General features: G+C 34.9%; 1 protein-coding gene across 1 annotated transcript; it reads right to left on the reverse strand.

The window, feature by feature from the left end:
- Nucleotides 1–8,444: 8,444 nt before the first annotated feature.
- LOC131629252 (synaptonemal complex protein 2-like) lies at nucleotides 8,445–20,109 on the reverse strand. The gene is made up of 18 exons (XM_058900052.1): nucleotides 19,769–20,109; nucleotides 19,622–19,671; nucleotides 19,272–19,479; nucleotides 19,040–19,165; nucleotides 18,647–18,745; nucleotides 17,014–17,690; nucleotides 16,686–16,934; nucleotides 16,474–16,602; nucleotides 16,327–16,395; nucleotides 16,143–16,253; nucleotides 15,674–15,781; nucleotides 15,464–15,574; nucleotides 15,305–15,391; nucleotides 13,220–13,285; nucleotides 13,008–13,115; nucleotides 12,764–12,850; nucleotides 12,567–12,626; nucleotides 8,445–11,529 (listed from the first exon to the last, which is right to left on the reverse strand). The coding sequence occupies exons 1-18, from the start codon at nucleotides 19,926–19,928 to the stop codon at nucleotides 11,428–11,430; spliced, it is 2,607 nt and encodes an 868-aa protein (XP_058756035.1). The 5' UTR covers nucleotides 19,929–20,109; the 3' UTR covers nucleotides 8,445–11,427.
- Between the last annotated feature and the right edge of the window lie 1,364 nt (nucleotides 20,110–21,473).

A 21,473-nucleotide genomic window follows, 5' to 3' on the forward strand; every position in this document is an offset into this window, starting at 1 on the left:
TTTTTCACTGAGTTTGGAGACAAATGGAAGGCTTTGGATTTGTTCTTTGAGATGAAGGAGTTCGGTGACATAGCTGAGGTAGTGATCCCTCCAAAAAGGGACAGGAGAGGTAGACGATACGGATTCGCCCGCTTCTATAATGTTGCAGACAAGAAGTTGTTGGCTATCAAACTTGATAGCATAGTGCTGGATGGAAGGAAGCTTTTCGCAAACTTGCCAAGATTCCAGCGCTTCGAGAAGGATGATGGTAAGAATGTCAGGTTGCGAGAGTTTCACGGTGCTGAGGTTTCTAAAACCAGGGGTGCGGTGTTTAAAGATAGACATGGTTCAGGGTGGGTCGATAAGCGTTCGTTTGCCGATGTTACGTTGAACCGGAAGGAATCCACTTTGTTGAAAGGAGAAGCCTCTGTTTCCAAAACCTTTACGATGGAAACGGAAGATGAAGACCTTAGTAGGTATGGGAGAGCTTTCACTGGGGTTCTGAGGGACCCGGCGATGGCTTTTGAGATGAAAAGATTGTTTATCGAAGAAGGTATTTTTACCATAAGAGTTACATCTTTAGGACCAAACCTTTGTTTGCTTGAAGACTTAGTCCATGGTGAGGTTGAGCTTATCATTGAAGAACGAAGAGCATGGTGGGAGCAGTGGTTTCGTAGTATAAAGCTGTGGAAATCCTCCGACATTGATTCCGAGAGACTAGCTTGGATATTGGTGTCGGGCATTCCGTGTCATGCGTGGGGGATCAAGCTTTTGAAGCTCTTAGCAGAACTCTTTGGTTCTTTCGTAAAATGTGATGATCTAACTCTTTCTAGGGTTAGGATGGATGAAGCTAGAGTTCTCTTAATAACTAGTCACTTATCGTTGATTAATGAAGCTTGTATGGCAACAGTGGATGGAGTTCCGTTTAGACTGTTCTTGAAGGAAGAATCTTCTTTTCAATCAACAAAAGAGCCAGTGAGAACATTAAGGGGCGATGATGGGTCGGAAGCCTTATCTTCTCCGGCGGAAACTTTTTCTAACGGGGAGGAGGAAGGCCTCTTAGACGATGTTCCCAATGTTTCTTTGTCAAAAGTGGTGGAGAAGATGGAGGCAGATGATGAGACAATAGGGGTAGGGAGACTGTGGCAGGGACAGCTGTTGACTTTGGAACGGCGGAACAATCTTCTTTTGGTGTTAAGAAGAATGTCTCCACAAAGGATACTCCTGTGGTACCTGTGTCCTCTGATGATACACTGTTGCTAAAAAACGTGAAAAAGTCTTCACAAGCATTAAATGCATTTAGTGCATGTCATATTGGAAAGGGGAGTACCGAGGAGAATGGTAGAAGGCCAAACGGCCCTCTTGTTGATACGATGGACAATTGGGTCGATGGTGGGGCTTTTTTTAACAATAAAAAAAATAGGTGTATGTATTATGAGAATGGGCCGGAGGAGGATAGGGAGCGAACATTAAGCCCAATATCTTTTGAATCTGCCTGCAGACAATTGTCTAAACCAAAGCCCAGAAGGTGTGAAACAAAAACTAAAAGGAAGAAGATGAGAAGCGTCCATGATCTTGGAGATAGAATAGACCCTGCTCCCTCCTACTTCGCTTGTATTGCGCCAAGAAATTCTGCCGGCACAAGTAGGAAGTCTATGCCTGATGCTATCGAGGATGCTGATGATGATTCTATTTCAATTGGTACGTTCCACCCCTGTATTTCACATACTGATTCTGAATTTATGAGATGTAATAGCAGAATTATGCATCATACGAAGTCGGAGGTGGAAAGGAAATTATGGAAATCTATAGCAAAACTAGGGGTGGCCAGTGGGGCGGATGAGAGTTCTAGTATTAAGTTGGTCGAGCAAATGGAACTAAGAGATTTTTTGGGGTTGAAGGGGAAGAAGGTGTCTAAGACAATTGTACCATGAATTTAATTTCGTACAATATTAGAGGAGGAGGGACTCTGTCCAAGAGAAAGAGAATTAGTTTTTTTCTCAATTCTAGTAAGGTGGATGTGTGTTTTATCAGAGAAACAAAGCTGACTTGTTTCAATGACAATTTAGCTTCTTTTTGGGGTGGTAACGAGATAGAGTGGACTGTGAGTAATTCGGAAGGGGCGTCGGGAGGAATGGTTATCCTTTGAAAGAAAGGTTCTTTGATTGCTAACTATAGCTTTTATGGTTATGGGTTTGTGGGTATTAATGCTACTCAGGATGGCGTTTGTTTCAATCTGGTGAACATATATGCTCCTTGCAGTATGGTCTTTAGGAGAAGATTATGGGATGGTTTGATTAAAAGGAGGCTAAAAAGTGGGAATGAGAAGTGGTGTTTAGGAGGAGATTTCAACGAAATCACTAGTAGGGTCGAAAGATTAGGAGTGGGAGGCGGGTACAAATGGAGAGGGATGAAGGAGTTCCGGGAATTCATCGAGAGAATGGGAGTGGTTGATATTCCGTGTGTAGGTAAATTCTCTTGGTTTAAAGACAACGGAAAGGCTATGAGTAAAATCGATAGATTCTTAGTCTCAGAATCTTTGATTGATGATTAGGGTGTTCTTGATCAAAGGATTGGTAATCGAGATTTATCGGATCATGCTCCAATAAATTTGAATTGCGGAGTTGTCGATTGGGGACCTAAACCGTTTAGATTTAACAACGCGTGGATCAATCATAAGGACTTCAAGGAGTTCATTTGCAACGAATGGGCTAACTTGAAGATTGAAGGTAGAGGAGACTTTATCTTGTTTGAGAAACTTAAACTTTTGAAGGCTAAGATTAGAATTTGGAATCGGGAGGTGTTTGGTTGGATCGATCTTAAAGTTAGTGAATAGGTGGAAAAGATCAACGTTTTGGACAATTTGGTGGTGGAAAACTTTGATTGTGATATTGACCCATATGTGAAAGCTAGAAAAGAGGCCACTAGCGAGTTTTGGAAAAATCTTCTTATGAAAGAAAGTATGCTTAGACTAAAGTCTAGACAACTTTGGTTACATGATGGTGATAAGAACACGCGCTTCTTCCATAATTCTATTAGGGAGAAACAAAGAAGGAATGCTATAACGGTTTTGGAAGGTGAGGAGGGTCGGGTGGAAGGAGTTGAGGAAGTAAAAAATGAGGTGAAAAATCATTTTGAATCTTTCTTCAAAGAATCGGATAATATGAGGGCTGTTCCGGATGGTTTGGCTCTTTCTTCTTTAAGTGAGGCCGATCGTTTGTGGTTGGAGAGACTGTTTTCTGAGGAGGAGGTCAAGCTAGCGGTTTGGGATTGTGACGGTAGTAAAAGCCCAGGCCCGGATGGTTTCACCATCGAGTTTTATAAACACTTTTGGGAAACGATTAAGGAGGATGTCATCAATTTTGTGAAGGATTATTATGACAAAGCAAGACTCACGAAAGGATGCACGTCGTCCTTCATCGCTCTCATTCCAAAAATCAAGAATCCACAATCTTTGTATGAGTATAGACCTATATGTTTAGTGGGAAGTTTGTACAAGATTCTAGCTAAACTTTTGGCGGGGAGATTAAGAAGTGTTATAGGAAAGTTGGTTTCGCCTAATCAAACGGCGTTTGTTCCCAGTAGAAATATTTTGGACGGGGTCTTGGTTGTTAATGAAGTGCTAGATTTAGCAAAAAGAGAGAAACGTTGTTGTGTTGTTTTGAAGGTTGATTTTGAAAAGGCATACGATCCAGTGAGTTGGAATATTTTGAGGTTCGTCTTAGTGAAAATGGGTTTTGGAGATAGATGGTTGAGGTGGATGGAGGGATGTGTTTTCTCTAGTACTATGTCCATTATGATAAACAGTAGTACTACGAAGGACTTTAAGGTTGAGAAAGGATTACGGCAAGGAGATCCCTTGTCTCTGTTTTTGTTTGTTTTGGCAACGGAGGTTCTTACGGCGTTAATGAGGAAGGCCATTGCTAATGGTGAGTTTAGAGGATTCAAGATCAACGAAGAGGAGAGTGTTGATATGGTACAATTCGCGGATGACACGGTTATTCTAGCGGAGGGAGATACCGCAAATTTATGGTGTTTGAAGGTTATCTTAAGAAGCTTTGAATTAATGTCGGGTTTGCGGGTTAATTTCAACAAAAGCAATTTATATGGTGTAAATGTGTGTGAAGGTTACTTAGAGGCGGCTTCCATGTTTTTAGCTTGCAAAGTGGATAAACTTCCTTTTAAGTTTCTTGGTGTTAAAGTTGGAGACAACCCAAGGAAACTCTCAATGTGGAAGGATTTGATTGTGATGTTGAAACGAAGGTTAGCCGGATGGAAGGGAGTGAATCTCAATATAGCGGGCTGTGTTTGTTTAATTAATTCCGTTTTAAATGCTTTGCCTATCTATTCCCTCTCCTTTTATAAAGCTCCCTCCAAGATTCTAAAGGAAATTCGTGTGATTCAATCCAATTTTCTTTGGAGAGGGAGCGATTTGAAAAGGCCAATTCATTGGGTTAGTTGGGATGACGTGTGTAAAACTCGGGAAGAAGGGGGGTTGGGTATAAAGAATGTAGAGATTATGAACATAGCGTTGCTTAGTAAATGGAAGTGGAGGGTTCTCACGGAAGAGGAGGCGGTTTGGAGGGGTATCCTCATCTCTAGATACGGAAACATTAAGTCGAAGGTCCTTATCGGCGACGAATCCGTAATAGAGAAAAAGGACTCCATTTGGTGGCGGGACATTCTTTTATCCGATAATTATATTTCTCTTCTGAACCATAATTTTTCAGGTACGGTTTCTTGCAAGGTGGGCAATGGTGCTGCTGTCCCGTTTTGGTTTGGCTCCTGGGCCGGTAATCAGGCTCTGTCTCAAGCCTATACGGAGTTGTTCGTCGAAGCGAAATTTGATTCCTTAACCGTGGCAGATGCTGGAGAATTCACGCAGGAGGGCTGGCAGTGGAAAGATTATGCCTTCTTTCTGGATGATATTAACAGCAACGATTCTTTATGGCAGGAGATGCCGGATTCTATTCAGCATGTTGTTCCGCAGCAGGATGTTCCGGATGGGTTCTGTTGGAGCAGTACAAATGATGGCGTGTTCACGGTGAATTCTTGTTATGTAAGGTTCAAGGCAAAACTCACCGGACCTCCTATCAATATTCGTTTAGTGAAGGCGGCTGAGTTCATTTGGAAGGTTAAAGTGCCGCCGAAAATCCTTTTTTTTGGATGGCGAATCTGTCACGATAGAGTTGCTACGAAGGACCAAATCAAGAAGAGGGGTATTTTATTGGATGATTTTAACTGTGTTTTCTATTCGTTGGAAGAGGAAAGTTTACATCATCTCATGGGGGGCTGCAACACTGTCCTTTTCATTTGGAGGAGGATTTTTGATTGGATTGGTCCGTTGGATAACTTATTGTTAGTTACCAATTTGTGTAAATATCTTAGGTAATTTTTGGTAACTTTCAAGTCTTTTTGTGGTTAATAGTAGTATTTTATTATCATTTGGTATATATTTATTCTTATATTTATATTATTGTTGAATAGTTCTTATCTTTGCAATCTATGTTGGATTTTGTAGTTTTTATAGATAATTGGAAGCTTGGACCATGGAAAAAAGACTTTGAAGATGTTCCAAGACCAAAGCCAAAGATTGCTGAAAAGAGGTAGCGCGCTAAGCGAGGTTGAGCCCGCTAAGCGCGGTTTTGAAGAAAAGAAGGAAGTTCTGGCAGAGAGTTCCGCGCTAAGCGAGGTCTGGAGCCCGCTTAGCGCGGTTGGGCGGTTTAGCAATTTTTGATGGCGCGCTTAGCGGGCTACACCGCGCTAAGCGCGGTCTGCGAAACTTTGTTTACTAGTTTATGGGGCAGATCACTTAAAATGATATAGAGAGATATTTTGAGAGAGAACCAAGAGCACAAAACACTGTAGCATACTAAGAGTTGAAGATTCGAAGCCTTGATCGTCGATTAATCGCCTTTGATGCTTGTTGATCTTCATCCTTTCCTTCTTGAGCAAGCTACCATTCTCATGGATAGCTAAATCTCTTTTGTATCAAGATAAGATGTAATCTTCCTAGCCTTTTGTATGTATTTCTTGTGAATATATTGTGTATGAACAAGTGATGATCAATATAGATGGTTTAGTTTGTTTATTAAAGCTTTTCTTTGGTATAAATGTTTGAGACATCAATGTTTGTATCTAGACCTAACTTATCATCTTTCAAACTATAAGTTGCAGACATGGATTTAGCGTTTGATGTTTACTAAGTATCGGTTTTAAAACGTTATTTGTATTGTTTAAACGGTGGAGAAATCGTCGGTTAAACAATACGGTAAATCTAGCTATATCGTTGCGGACACGGACGATATAGACGGCGATACGTAATTATATTGATCGTTAGCAAGTTCATAGACATATATTTATAAGGAAACATACAAATTTAGGTCGATGAAATCGAATCTTGATACATTTTCTTTAACTTAGAACTTTCATTAATTTACTCTTTGCTACTAAAGTGATTGAATGATCTTTTGCAAACTTAAAACTAAAGTAACATTAACTCAAGACAAAATAGGCTATAGAACGGCGGTGATATCGCAATAATCCCTGTGGATACGATATAAACGAAAAGTACACCACATTACTCTTACAACACTTATCCGTGGAGGATTTTGTGGGGTTTATTTGGAACCCGGAGAAGGTGAAGTCTAAAGACAAGAGGACCATTGTAGCGGTCATATGGTTAGCCACGGTTTGGTGCATTTGGAATAGGCGAAATGCGCTTATTTTCAAGAATGAGCCATATAGTTTTACCGAGAGCATAACGGAAATTGTTTACAACTCTTGGGGATGGCTTATTTCTGCCTATAAGTTAGAAGGAAATTGTAATTTTCGCATTTGGAATATTCTTCCACTTTCTTGTTTCAAGTGGTAGAAATTTTCCGCCTTGTTTTCGGTTTAGAGTACCCCTTATACTCCTTTTTTAATGTCATTGCCTATTAAAAAAAACGTATACACTACATTTTCATTGACAAACCAGACCACACACGTTACCTGCTTGTATTATTATCTATATTCAAATTCTTGAATTAAAGTACAAGGTACCAACTATAAGACTGGTAGTATATAAATTTTATGTTCAAAAAATATGATGGTTGACCATGACCTTTCTCAATCATACAGTGGTTCCGCGAGTGTATATAAAACATATCAAATGAGAATGAATGAGTTATAATAGAATGTGAGAATTTAATAACAACAATTAGATTTATTTTTAATGGTTGTGATTAAATAATATTTTTAGAATTTGATTAATGATTTCTCTTTCCTCCTAATAGCACATGATTTAACGAAAACAATAATTTAATTTCAAATTTTCTTTTTTAAATCGGAAGGTTTTTATTCTTTCTCACATTAATATCTCAGATATCGCTTACAACTTATTACTATTGACAAATATGTGAATAAGACCTTTTTAAACTTGTCATTTTGTGCGCCAAACATATTTTCTCAAGCTTTATTGTATTTGCTCATGATAATATTATACTGAATCAATCAGAGTGACTGAAGAACATATAGATCATATGAATGATTGACAACCAATGTTCTTAAAATACTTGCAAGTATATACTCTTATGAAAGTCAAAATCTAATGAGTGTTTCTCAATGGAAATGTGTTTTGAATGGGTACCGACGTCCTGTTTATCATATATAGACAATAGTTAATAGGACATCTATCAGAGTCAAAGTTTATTAGAGGCAAATGCTATATACCATAGACACTGTTTGATATACTATAACGTTTATATTTGCACAATCAAATGCAATAAAATTATTGTACTTTATTATCATCAAAGTTGTCATTGTTTTTCAAACCAACTTAATTCTTACAAAATTACAAGTACAATATCAACTATATTCTCATCTTCTATCATTAAATTTTTTCTAAACAAAATCTTAGTCTCTTGATGGTCGTAGTTATTAATTTTCTTGTCACTTTGGGTGGAACATTGGCTCTTACTCTAGGTGGAATTAAATATTTATTGTGCTCTAGCGTCCACCAAGTTTCATGCAATTCACTGAACCTGGAGTCACGTTCTTAGTTAATCTTAATACTGACAGAATTTATAGCGTTAGTTGATCCTTGCTAACCAATTACATGTGATGAAAAACTGTATCGTTGTTCAGTAAAAATATAAATAAAATTGTGTTGCTTCCCTTATAAAACTTGGGTACCAATAACCATCAAATTATTGAGTATTGGATCCTATACCCAACAAAACACTAAGTAGGAAGTTTGTCATCGAATAACTGTTTTGCTTTAATCAACACCGCTGTTACTTTTACATTAAACCTGATACCCTATGTCAACAAAGTATTTGATGTCGAATTTGGTGTCTAAATATCATGTGTTTAATCAACAAAATGTTCATTCATCCCCGATGTACAAAGTGGAAAGCAAAATATTTACCGCAGAACGTTCAACCATAAAAAAATAAAAAATAAAAAGACATGCAAGTGTCTGGAAAACACACTTTGATATTTTGTTTCAAATTGTACCTATTACATCATAATAGCAAGGGATATAGTGCATCTTTTTAGTTCCTTTAAAAGAAATATTTACGAACAGAGTGATTGAAATTTAGAGTTATGTCCATATTATGAAAAAAAAAACTCATGGGACCTTTTATTATTTTACAAGCTCACCAGCAGAGAACTGGTATGTACTGCAACCAAGCAAACAGTTGTGTATTGACAAATTACACGGGGAACTAGCATTAGTCAGATCCCTTCTGTAGACCAATAGTCTGCCATTCTGTCGGTAGCAGCTGTAGATCAAAACCAACAGATATGGAATTTTAATCTCCATTCCATGTTCAGATCAAACCCATTAGTATAAAAAATAGGGCACTATAAGAAACCATCAAGAAGCCAAAGATTAATCACTTTATTGCCACAAACTAAAGATATTTCACTCTCAGCACTGCAGTAAGAATCACATGAACATGTACAAGCATTCAAAAATATATAGAAAGAAGGGGTTAGTAATAGTAAGAGATGAGTTGTGTGAGTGTGTATAAAAGGAAGTTCTAAATTTCAATTAGTTTATACACCAAATAAAGGATGCGAAATTCATGAAATTATCCCATTTGACCAAGGATAGCAGTTGCCTGTCAGATGTACTTATTCAGAGGAAGAAATAAAAATTAGTCCTACAAAATCCTGAGACAATTTTCCGATTAACCACTCATCCAGGTGAAATTTGGAGTCCTTGACGTAAACAAAGAATGGCCAACTTTTTTGAAACACTTTCCTATCATTTCTGCAATTAATCGCAAGTTTTAATTTGAAATCCAATCCAATCAGAGCCATTTTCACAAATTGAGATTTAAAAACGTTCAGTAAAATTTGATGACATCTATCAACAATCCTCAGAATTATGATGACAACTTCATAGTTTCCACTCAGCCTGGTTATTTTTCAATTCAGTAAAACTGCTCTTCCATAAATTATGTCACTATGACAGTTAATAAAACAGCAGTCCATGCCTGATACAGAAAATCATAACGAGATAAAGCAATCATCCAAGGAAATAGGGACAGAGATGGAAAGCCTATTTCTAAGAACCTTGAGAAAGACTTTAAGGAACAGTGTATTGGCTAAATTTCCAGATATGAACAATTCAGCATACTTAAAATCTTACAAACGAATGAGAGGAGGGATTAAAACTAAAAAAATTTGGATTAGATGGAGTAAAAACACCATTCGGTCATTACTTTCAGTAGTATAACTCAGCCATCGGTAAGACTGTACGATTCATATTCTAAGTTTGTAATTGAAATCTAATTCGGTAATGTAGGAATTTAAATTGTCCAATCTTGATCCAACAATTGAGGCATGCTGATTAAAGTGATTGGAGTATATTTTGATTGCAGACAACCTGAATCTGAGTTATTATTTAGTTATTTGTGGAGATAGGATGGAGTGGGAGGAGCAAAAACAAGAATCCAATGGGAAAATATACTAATTTCGATTCCTATAAATATTTTAGAAATTTATTCACTATATTTAACCAAAAAAAGTATATTTTATTCATCACCACTCACCAGTCCCGTATAAAGTACTCGCATTTTATATGGTCTAAAATTAACCTATTTCTAAATTGATAGGAGTCATAAACATATTCAACACTACCACAGTACCACTTATCAAGTAATTAGAAAGCTGCCAAGACTAACCATTATCCAATATCTTCTGGGAAAAATAAGCGCGGAGTCTGTAACAAGGGACTAGATTGACAGGAGGGAGTATTTGACTTGGTGTACTACTGTATGGACTTAATCAAATGATAGAAAGAATTGGTCCAGTAGCTTATAAGCTCATGTTTCCTGCTACTTCTAGAGTTCATCCATTTTCTCATATCTCTCAAGAGGGTTGTGTAGAAATATGGTTTTGTAAAGGATCTACCCACACGGAAACTATTGCAAATAGGGGCAGAAAACACCAAATCATTTATCCATTGAGAAGGACAGTCCATAGAAGACATTATATGAGAAGATGCTTTGAAAATGCCCTGAGATAACATGATTGAAATTCAGGCATGTGGCTCTCAGGGGATGGTAGTGGAAGCCACAGGTGTGGAATGACATTTGAAAGAATTGATTACTCGAAATACTGTAGAACAGGGGAAGAAAACGCCTAAATAAGCTAATCGTTGACAAGGACAAACCATAAAAGAGACTATAATCACTGTATGAGAAGATACTTCCAAATTTTAAGACTTCATCCTGAGAACATGGCTGAATTTTAGGCATGTGGTGATGCATATTCAGGGAGAGATGCATATTTCAGGGATAAAAAAAGAACTCAACAGAAACTGCAAATGAAACTAAAAGCTGGTGTGTAAAAAAGTGAAAATTGAGGAGGAATAAAACTGAAAAGAAAATATAAGAGTCAAGTGGGAGGAATCAGTAATGGGAATTTTGTTGATGGGCACAAAAGTTGCTGAGTCTGGAGCTTTGCTCTAGGTTTTGCGGGTATTTTTCATCTGAAATAGTTTTTGCCATCAATTAGTAATATACTTTTCATCTTTATCATAATGTAACATGAAAAAACAAGCTGCGAAAAATTCAGGCTTTAAAAATAATTGGGCACCTCTCCTGTGGTTGTTCAAGAACATAGCCATAGAGAATATATAGTTCAGAAGACGTGTCATCAAATATCCACTGGTTTAGATTTAAACTATTTAACTACAAGCTTATTCCCTGGCAAAGGGTGTGGCTGAGAAAGTCAGAGAAGTTGAAGAATTTTCAAAAAAAAATTATTATTCAGTATTTGTTGAACTTCATATCTTTATTTTAAGTAAATAGTTAGAACTTTGTATCACTAAGACAAAATTAGGAAGTGATGAAAGGGCTTCAGTAATTATATTATGGCTTTTAGTAGGAGCAAGCATCTTATTTCAAAGGAAATAAAATTCAGGGTTATATTTATAGATTATAAATACCTTTAATCAAATGCATAAGGATCATCTGCATATGGATTTAGAGACCCTTCTGAAAACAAATCACCGATAGTTGTAGGACGGGGATGGCCTTCAGCCCTCATACTCTGCATCAATGAAATGTAAAAAATATATCCACACTACTGCACACCAAGAACAACATAACAAATGCAAGAGCATGTATTTGTTACCTTATACAAAGTATGTACAAAGATTAATATTCTATCTGACTTGGTTTATCCTAAAGTCTTGTAGGAAAAAGGGGGAAATAACTTTCATACAAACTATTTCTTTTCTTTTTGCTTTTAAGTATACTATGTCAACAGCATTACACGAATAATTTGAAAGCAGGGGGAAGTCTAATATTTTACCTATATATATATATATATATATATATATATATATATATATATATATATATATATATATATATATATATATATATATATATATATATATATATATATATATATATATATATGAGGAGGGATCAAATTACACCCGAAGAGTTACACCACGAGTTACACTCGTTCAATAACTACATCTCGAAATAATATTTTTTAAATTCAACCGTTGGATTGAAACATAATATCATATAGATCATTCCTATAAAGTTTGAGCTTAATCTATAATGGTTTACTATATCATCAAGATATCCAAAGATTAACGTCAAAATGAGCTTTCATATTTGATCCCTCCTCTATATATATATATATATATATATATATATATATATATATATATATATATATATATTAGACTTCGAATAATTTGAAAGCAGCATCGGATTCTAATATAACATGTCACGAATCTTACATTTTCAAAGAAAATAGTTTACAAACTCAATAACCAAAGAGGAAAATACTTAAATTAAAAAAAAATATTGGATTAAATTAAACAAAATCTATAAACTAATAAGATAATATATGCTCTTAACCATCATCATCTATGGTAGCACCAGCATAGTGTAGTAAAGAAAATGAAAAAGAAATTATTGTTGTTTGACATGATAAAAAAAATTATCCTCTTATAGTTCATCCAAATTTGTTAGAACTGTGCATCTTGATATGCTAAAACAATAATGCTAAAACCAATCAATAAATGACATGCCAATTAAAAGGAAAATTTCAGCAGAGTTAATTACCTTAACAACGGTTCTAGGGGTATTTGTTTTTGGTGTATTTATCTTTTGTTTTCTTGGATCCTGATAAAGAGAGGAAGTTCAATAATTTCAGGCATATAAGAATTCTGCACTTGGAAGTCAAGCCATCTGGTGTGAAATGTAGTTCATGTGTTAATCTTTAGGGTTAATTGCATATATAGAGAGAAACAGATACATGCCTCAAACAAGACAGTACTTCTTGTTTTCCTTTTCTTTGTAATTGTTCTTCCGTTAGAAGTCTCAACTTCATATTCGCGGCGAGTTACCTGCTCATTGAGTATAGGAGCAAAGGCAGTTATTAAATATGATTTCAGACAACCAATTAAAGGCCTAAAACTTTGATCAATTTATACTTGTTTTGTATTACTTCAATATAATAAGGGCCCCGCCTGTTGGCCATGAGTTCATAGAAAAGTAATTCACCTTTCTATGATGCTTAGGAATGCCTCCTGCGTTTCCTGCTTTTACATTCTCCACTTTCTTCAACAACTTAGGCACTGGTGCTTCTGTTTCTTCTAAGTAAGGAGATTCCTATGACGAGGAGATAAAACCAAACAATTAAGATCACTTGGAGAGAACATAATAACATATTACTGAATAAGAAAATAAAACTTCTTCTAGTTAACAACTCTTACTATTTCACGCTGACTCACTTTCCCACCAAAAGGACTCCTTCTCTTAATCGATGAGACAGAGTATTCCTATTACATGAACAAAAAAACATGTTCATTTTGCAAATTTGTTCATCATTCATTGAATAGAAAGGTTAGTTAAATTTGAACAAATTCAACTCCTACTAATGTATTCTAACACCTATCTCCCATATTGTCATAATATTTATATATGTTCTATATAACTCCCACTGAAGACCGATTAAATATTTTAATAACTCATAACTCATCCTCAATGGTGATCTTTTAATGATCAGAAAAAATACTATGGCTAAACCTTTCAATTACAGACAGGAAATTATTAAGGCTCTTTGATCTTTTAATAAATCATAACTTATGTTCAAAGGAAAAATTTTAAGGATTACATATGAAATCAGAAAGAGAAAAAACATTGCTACAACTTTATATGAAGGCAACCACAAAAGCTTTTTTCGCTATGCCATTTCAACAAACTTTAAGTTTGATTGACAAAGTAGTTGTGTTTGGTAAACAAGCTTATATTTCTAGATCATGTGTTTTTCAATTGTTATCGGTAATAGCATTTAAACTTATAACTTATAGATTATTTTTACCTAGTTTTGATTCATAATGTTTTAATTAAATTCCTCCTTATCCCTCTAGTCTTTAAATTATAAATTTTAAAAATTCATGTAATTGAAAAATATATGTTTAAGGAGTAATTTCATTATCCAGATACATAATTAAGATAAAAAATAAATGAGAACTTTTTTTTACCAGAACAGAGAACATATTTTATGTACCAAAACATATTACAAAGATAATTATATGAACTTATTTCTATTATATAAAAAAAAATGATAATAGTATTTCATTGGATATAAATATTTAAAAAGGATAAAATTATAATAAAATAATATTTGAATTTATATATAATATATAGCTTGAAATAAGAATTAAAAGTGATCATTGTATTAGAATGATCATATACGAAATATGCATATGTTCTCAATACTTCAAATCCAATCAACTAGTTTTTCAGCCATTAACTTTTTGCAAAAACTTAGTTTATCTACTATCAATTACCTTATTCGTTGTTGAATAAATTACTCTAGTTTTTCTAAACAAAGTCTTAGTAGCATGGTCTGTTACTTTCTGTAGTAGCCATCTTAATACTTCAGAACTTAAAACACTATATGATTAGAATGGAAAATACCATTATATAACAACAGAAATACACAAATGATAACGAAACCAATATCTATTATCATTATAAGAAAACATTATTTCTGCTCCAATATGAAGCTAGATATATCATTATAAGAAAACATTATTTCTGCTCCAATATGAAGCTTTGGGAGAGAACTCTGTTGTTAACCTATGCTCTTCTATAGGCAAAGTCACCGTTAAAATTCTTTGAACTTAAATTTCAAAATAGCTGCAAAAGTTTTACCAACCAAATCTATCTAATAGCATGCTAATAAGTTGTCATTACAAAATAGCCATTCTATAAGAAACCATATTATGCCTATAAGTGACAAGATAACCCTAAGGAGCATAAATATGAAGCAATGCATTCTTATTTACATCACCATGCTAAGCAAATAAGTTCACAGTTGATAGGATTGTATATAAAAAATATAAAGAAAATTTAAGCATTTTTAGGTTAAATTGAACAAACTAACTCTTCTCATTTCCCCAATTCATTCTCAATTCTAATACATTAAACTATAGGTACTTCTAATATTCCCTAGAGTCTTTGAGTCAGACAGATTATCACCGCAGACAGTGGGGATCTTATGTGAATATAATACAAAATGACTTTTATTGATCCTATGAAATTATTGAAAGAATATATTCCCTCAAGTTAAACATAGTTAAAATAGCTCCACAGTATGGAAATTTACTTCAAAATATAACTGCGTGATTAATTTGAATCTTCAGGTTAGCTTCAGTGCTATTTTTGGGTTGCAGCAGACATATATCTTATAAGATATATACCAATGATCTAAAGAACATAATATATTCGTATCGCAACATGTAAATCAACAAATGGAAACAAACACAGAAAGATTGGTTACACAAATCAACCTGTTTTGAATTAACTTCTTGGTCTTCTTTTGGCTTGTCACTCATCACTTGCCATTGCAGCTGCAGCAAAGCCTTTTGCCTGTCTTCCTGCAAATATTGCTAAAAAAATATATATCACAAATGTAATGAGATTAATTTATCATATCACGTACTCCATACTTTGGATTTCTGGAGATGCAATTCCTCTTCCAGCTTCCGACACTCATCTTCAAGTTCACACCTTAATGATTTAATCTGAGCTTCATGGTCCTTCCTCATAAACGTTGTTTTCTACATGTAATCAAGGTATTAGGCTATCAGCAGATGAAGTAAAATTGTATACAAATCATAGCTCGGATCTTATGTTGAGAGTTTGTGTGTGTCCTCCACCTCTCTTAGTTCATTTTCAGCCTGCAGTTGGGTGCGCTTTAATTGTTCAACGTGTTCAGCTTGCAGGCGTAGTTGCCTCTTATCATGTTCCTCCTGCATACGAGTAACCTGTAGATTGGGCAGGAAATAAGCTTACCTGGTGTTTGGATATGGTTGTTGGATATTATGTCAAGGAAATCTCATACAAAGAAAGTAGTAGTGACACAATAGCATTGTCACATCACATATTGAGGTACATAACCACCCCCAAAAAGAGTAATACACAAACTTCAGTGCACTTGGATCAAATTACATTATTACTTGAATAGTGTAAGTACTAATTACAAAGTAATTGAATTGTTTATGGAAATAGGGGTTATTTGAACCAATTATTTGCATAAAGACAACCTATAATCCCGATGAAACAGAAGATAAAACACCAAAACATTTCTAAGTCAATAATTTTAATTCTATATTTTTTATTACATACCAGCTTAGTATGTTCCTCCTGAATGTGCATCAACTGCTGCCTTGATTCTTCTTTACATTCTGCAACTTTTTGGTCACGCCTACCCTCAATTTCTGCGATAGCTTTGTCAGCCTGATGGTTCAAATTGGTCAGAAATGTGTCAATGGAGAGTAAGTGCTGCAATGACTAATATATCTGATCAAACCTTGTGTTTTTCCATGTTGACAATTTCCATTTTCTCTAGCTCATACTTCCTTTTAATGTCATTAATAGCCTGTTCAAATACATGTTATGAGAAGTTATTGCATAATAAATCAAGCACCTATGATCGATAACCAGTTATATGCAACACCTGATCATTTCTCTGAGATATTTCTTTTAAATGCTTTGACAATTCCAACTTCTTGCTTTCTACCATTTGATCATATTGATTTCTAGCTTCTGCGAGTTTACTTTCAGCAGCAGTTAATAACGACCGGTTCTGCAAAGCCATAAAAAAAACATAAATATTATACAAACACCAGTGAGGAAATTGCAGCATGCACAATATTTTAGCTTCAAAACCTCTGTGATCTGATCTTCCAGCTTTTTTTCCTGTTCCTTATGGTGCAAAATGCATTGTTCTTTTTCCTCTAAGACTTTATGTAGCTGTATGACTTCTTTGTCAAAAGAGTCTGCATGTTCCTCTACTTTCATCCTCTCCTTTTGCAGAGTATCAATTTCCTCTGACTTCTTCAAGATGTCTGCCTGCATTCTTTCCATATTTTCTTTGCTTTCAGTCTCTAAAGCTGAAATTTTGAGTAGTAAACCTTGCTGCAAAGCAATAGATATCCTGATAAGGAACACAATGTATGTTGATAGGCTGTTAAATAAAGCAGATTAACAGTAATACCAGTTGGTTCTCCGATGATCTAACACTCTCTAACAGAATTTCAGCTTTCTCCTCTAATTTGGAAATAGTTACTTCTGCTTCTTCCTTCTTTGAGATTGAATCTTCCGCTTCTAACTCCAAACGCTGAATTTTCTCGGCAGATAATCGACAATCCTCTGTATACTGTGCTAAAGCAGACTCTTGGACTTTGCGAAGATCATTCAAACTATTGCTTAGCTCTTGATTTATCATATGAATTCCATCTTTTTCGGATGACAAGATCAAGAACTTATTATGAAGCTCATCATACTGGTTTCGAGCATGCTTCGAGAAAGTGTCTCTTTCATGCTGGACCAACGTGAAGCAAGAAGTATAGAGAGAGTTCATTTCGTTAAACTTGCTCACAAGGTTCAAGCTTTCTTTGTCTAAATTCAACAAATTTGTAGCCATTGACTGAAGTGATTCTTCAAGGTTTTTGATTTCCTGAAGTGACTTGTCAAGCTTTTCATTGAGATCAGCATTGCATAATTGAAGATCACTTTTTTCTTTATCCAATTTCTGTTGACAGGCTATGTGGTGTGTAATTTCTTCATCTTTGACTTTTAGTTGAAGGTGAAGCTCTCCCAACTTTGAGTTCAAAGTCTCTGTATCCAATCTACTAGAAGTTAACATGTCTTCTAAACTCTTTATCATGGTATCTGCAAACAAATGAGCATTCCATAAAACAACCAAAAAATTAGTAGCAAGTTGAAGATTATGGATATTCACTATGATGAAGTTATAAGGATTTATGAGGGGAAGCAGGAAAATACAAAATAGAGACCAAATAATTTGAAATGTTATTCATGCTTTCCACGGTCCTTAATGTTTGGCCTTTGTTAAGATTTGGTTATTTTTTGTTTTTTCTTGTTTCAAATAACACAGTAATAAATTAAAGGACCTTCATGTTACAAATATTTAACTTAAAGGACTACATTTAATATATGTTTGTGACTTATAGACTGTTTCGAAACAAAAACAATAAAAATGACCAAATCGTTACAAAGGTTAAACATAAAGGACCACGTGATACAAATTACAGGCTCTATTATAAAGACTATTTCTGTATTTTTACCCTGCATAATTATGACAGAAAATATTTCTCTAACATGCCAACTCATATAAATGTCTTCTGGGTTTGAAATCAAGACATAGGAATGACTAACACTACCTTATGCCAACTTCCACGAGTGTTCCAAAATGAAACCTTAGATTGCTCATCATATAAGAAGCAGTATCCATACCATAAAACCAGACTCACTAAAGAATAAATACTACATAAGATAATAAAATATCAACAATGAAAACCAAAGAAAACATGATTGACTATCTGCACCTTTCCCTTTTCAAAATATGACCTGTTAACAAGATATATAATATACACAATAAAACCAAATTTAGGACCCTGGGGAACCAAAAGATCATTCATTCATAAATCCCTTATACACACACACACACACACACACACAAATAAAAAAAACTTATAAAAATACTTGACCAAAACAGTCTGTTTAAGACAACCTTCACCAGACACTGTTTAACTATATCATTCATTAATTATTCAATACATGCCATATAAATTCTTAGGATTAGTAATTTGCAATTTAACTCTCACCCTTCTCTTGTATAACATTGGTAGCTCTGCACTTTTCATCGCTGTGAAACTTCTCCCTTTCTTCTGCAGAGAACTTTAGCTTCTCTAGCTCATTATCACCTGTCATAAGGATACAAACAAGGATTTAAATAACAGTTGCGGTCGCGTAAAGGCTTTCACGATTTCGGTCGGTACAGGTTTTGCGTCGTCACATTAACCATAATTTGTTTTTTTAATTTTTACTATAAAAATGGTATCGGCATGTTCCGTTATTGTTTTGTCAAGGCCGTTTTTTAAAACATTGGATAAAAACATATTTTACATTTGAAATTAGAACCTCAAAAACAAATCAAACCAAACAACTTTTCAAATCAACTTTTTGACTAAAGTTTAATAGTAATAAAAAGAACTTACGAGATTTTATTGTTTCCTGTGTAGAATCTAGCTTCAAAGACAAACCATCCATCTGTTTGTTCAAACTCTCAAGAGCTTCTGAACTTGCTGAGAGTTTATTTTCCAATATTTCCTTATCTTTCTCAGCTATGACAAGATGCATACATAAATTTGACAAATTACAAAGGAAAAGCTAAGAAAAATCGAAATTAAAAAGCAAAAACAAACAAACAGAGAGATTAAATTGTCATACCATCCTGAACTATAGCAGCCAACTGTTGTAGAGTCTCCGTAAGTTGATCGCACAGAGTCTTAGTCGATGAGAATTTCGATTCAAGTCCTTTCCATAGCTTCTCATCTTCCTTCTGCTTCACTTTGAGCTTCGCATTATCATTGAACGCATTCTGCAATTTTTCTTCTAATGCACGGATATGCTCCAGAGATTTCTTTAGCTTAGTATTCTTCACATAAACAGAAAAAAAGTAATAATCGTTCAATATAACAGCCAAACGAAACCCTAAGCATCATACATTTCACCATTCAAGCATTCAACATCTTAAAACACACGCACAATCACAAATTAGAATCATATCATATTCATACCGCAATATCAAGATCAGTCTTCACCGATGCTTGCTCTTTCACCAATTTCTCTGCAAATGAAAAAACCAGACCATTACAATCGAAACTTCCGATTAAAATCAATAAGAGAAAGAAAAGAAGGAAATCAAAGCGGAATCGGTGCAAAACCTGCGGTTAGCTTCAGATTCGCGAAACTTCCCGATGAAACGGAATCGGAAGTTTGACGCGCAGAGAGCGATGATAACGGCTTCGCAGTTCCCGGTGTGGTGCCGTACAGCGATTTGAACTTGTCGAGGCTCGTGGAGATTGGAAATGCTAGCTTCTTCATTGCGAAGATCGAAACCGAAAACGAGAAATGAAACCCTAGAAATCTGAGTGTAGAGTTTAAGCTTTTATCTTCTTCCTCGCTCTATTCTGTTATTGCTCTGCGAAGACGATTCAGTTCAGAGTAAAGTTCAAATGCGGTTACGCGCCATGGTGACGCAGAATTTATATTAACGCGCGAGAGCCCGCGTTTGGCTCTGGAGTAGGAAACAGTTAAAACGATCCGTTTGGTTTTCTAAATTCGCTTTTTACTTTCCACGTAAGCATGGTTCCTAGCACCATTGACCTGCCACGTCATCATACTTGCACTGTGCATCGGGAACCGAGGGCAATGGTTTTGTGTTCCAAATTTGAAAGTTAAAAAGAAGAATGAAAAAATAATTATTTCCTCCGTGTCATCCTCTTAGAAATTTTTATTTATACCTCAGTAAAAGTTATCTTTCTAGGTTAAATAATTAATGTATCTGTATTATTTATAGTCTAGATACATTAAATATTCAATGAATCTGAAAAAGTGATTTTTGCTTATAATATGAGACGGAGAGAGTACTCCTTTTTAAGATGATGAGTATTTACTAAAATAATCTTATTCTCCACACTAAAATATTTATTTTTGATTTATTTTTTTAAGTCACTGCTTTTATCACAGTTGGAATTTCATCAATGGTGAAAAGTAGTGCCTAATCATTGGCTTGAATCCCAACATCAGCAGTTTTTTTTTAATTATTTTTAAATTACTTTTCACCACGGTTGGAATTCAACGTGGTTAAAAGTGGTGTCTTCCCTACTTTATTATTAAATAAAAAATAAATCATATTTTTCACAGTTTGGAATTTCAACTGTGCTGAAAAGTCATCCAGTTTTATTTTTCTAAAATGTATAACGGCTTACGTTTATTCACTTTTTTCTAGACGAACTTCATCTTTTACCTCCAAACTTCATCATTCATATACAAAACATTATTTCTCCACTAAATAAAAAACTTGAAAAAAATCATTTCTTTCATAAAAGAAACTCGAAAACATCATTTCTTTCATTAACGAGTTTCAAAACTCTATCCTATCTCAATGGGAAGCTCCAAAATTTGTTTCTGAGATTAGAAGATTCCTTGGTTTGGCTGGTTATTATTGGAAGTTCATTGAGGGATTTTCTAAGTTGTCATTATCGTTGACGCAATTGACTAGGAAGGGTCAAGATTTTATTTGGACTTAATAATGTGAAGCTAATTTCCAAGAGCTTAAGAGAAGATTGACAACCGCTCCTATTTTGATTTTTCCGAATCCGTTGGAACCGTTTGTTGTGTATTGTGATGCTTCTTTGATGGGTTTAGGAGGTGTGTTGATGCAGAAATGACTAGTAGCTTATACTTCAAGGCAACTTAAAATTCATGAGAGGAATTACCCGACGCATGATTTAGAATTGGTCGTCGTTGTGTTTGTTTTGATACATTAGAGGCACTATTTGTTTGGGTTGAGATTCGATGTGTATAGTGACCACAAGAGTTTGAAGTATTTGTTTGATCGGAAAGAATTGAATATGAGGCAAAGAA

The sequence above is a fragment of the Vicia villosa genome, unplaced genomic scaffold, assembly GCF_029867415.1.
Source record: "Vicia villosa cultivar HV-30 ecotype Madison, WI unplaced genomic scaffold, Vvil1.0 ctg.000540F_1_1, whole genome shotgun sequence".
Lineage (NCBI taxonomy): Eukaryota > Viridiplantae > Streptophyta > Magnoliopsida > Fabales > Fabaceae > Vicia > Vicia villosa.

Bases quoted from the DNA above. Each gene is read 5' to 3' on its own strand.
- LOC131629252 (XM_058900052.1), bottom strand. From the start codon at position 19,928: ATGAAGAAGCTAGCATTTCCAATCTCCACGAGCCTCGACAAGTTCAAA. The intron at 16,396-16,473 runs GTGTTGCATATA...GTATTTGAACAG, and splicing joins TATCTCAGAGAAATGATCAG to GCTATTAATGACATTAAAAG. The intron at 13,286-15,304 runs GTTGATTTGTGT...TTCATGTAATAG, and splicing joins AAGAAGTTAATTCAAAACAG to GAATACTCTGTCTCATCGAT.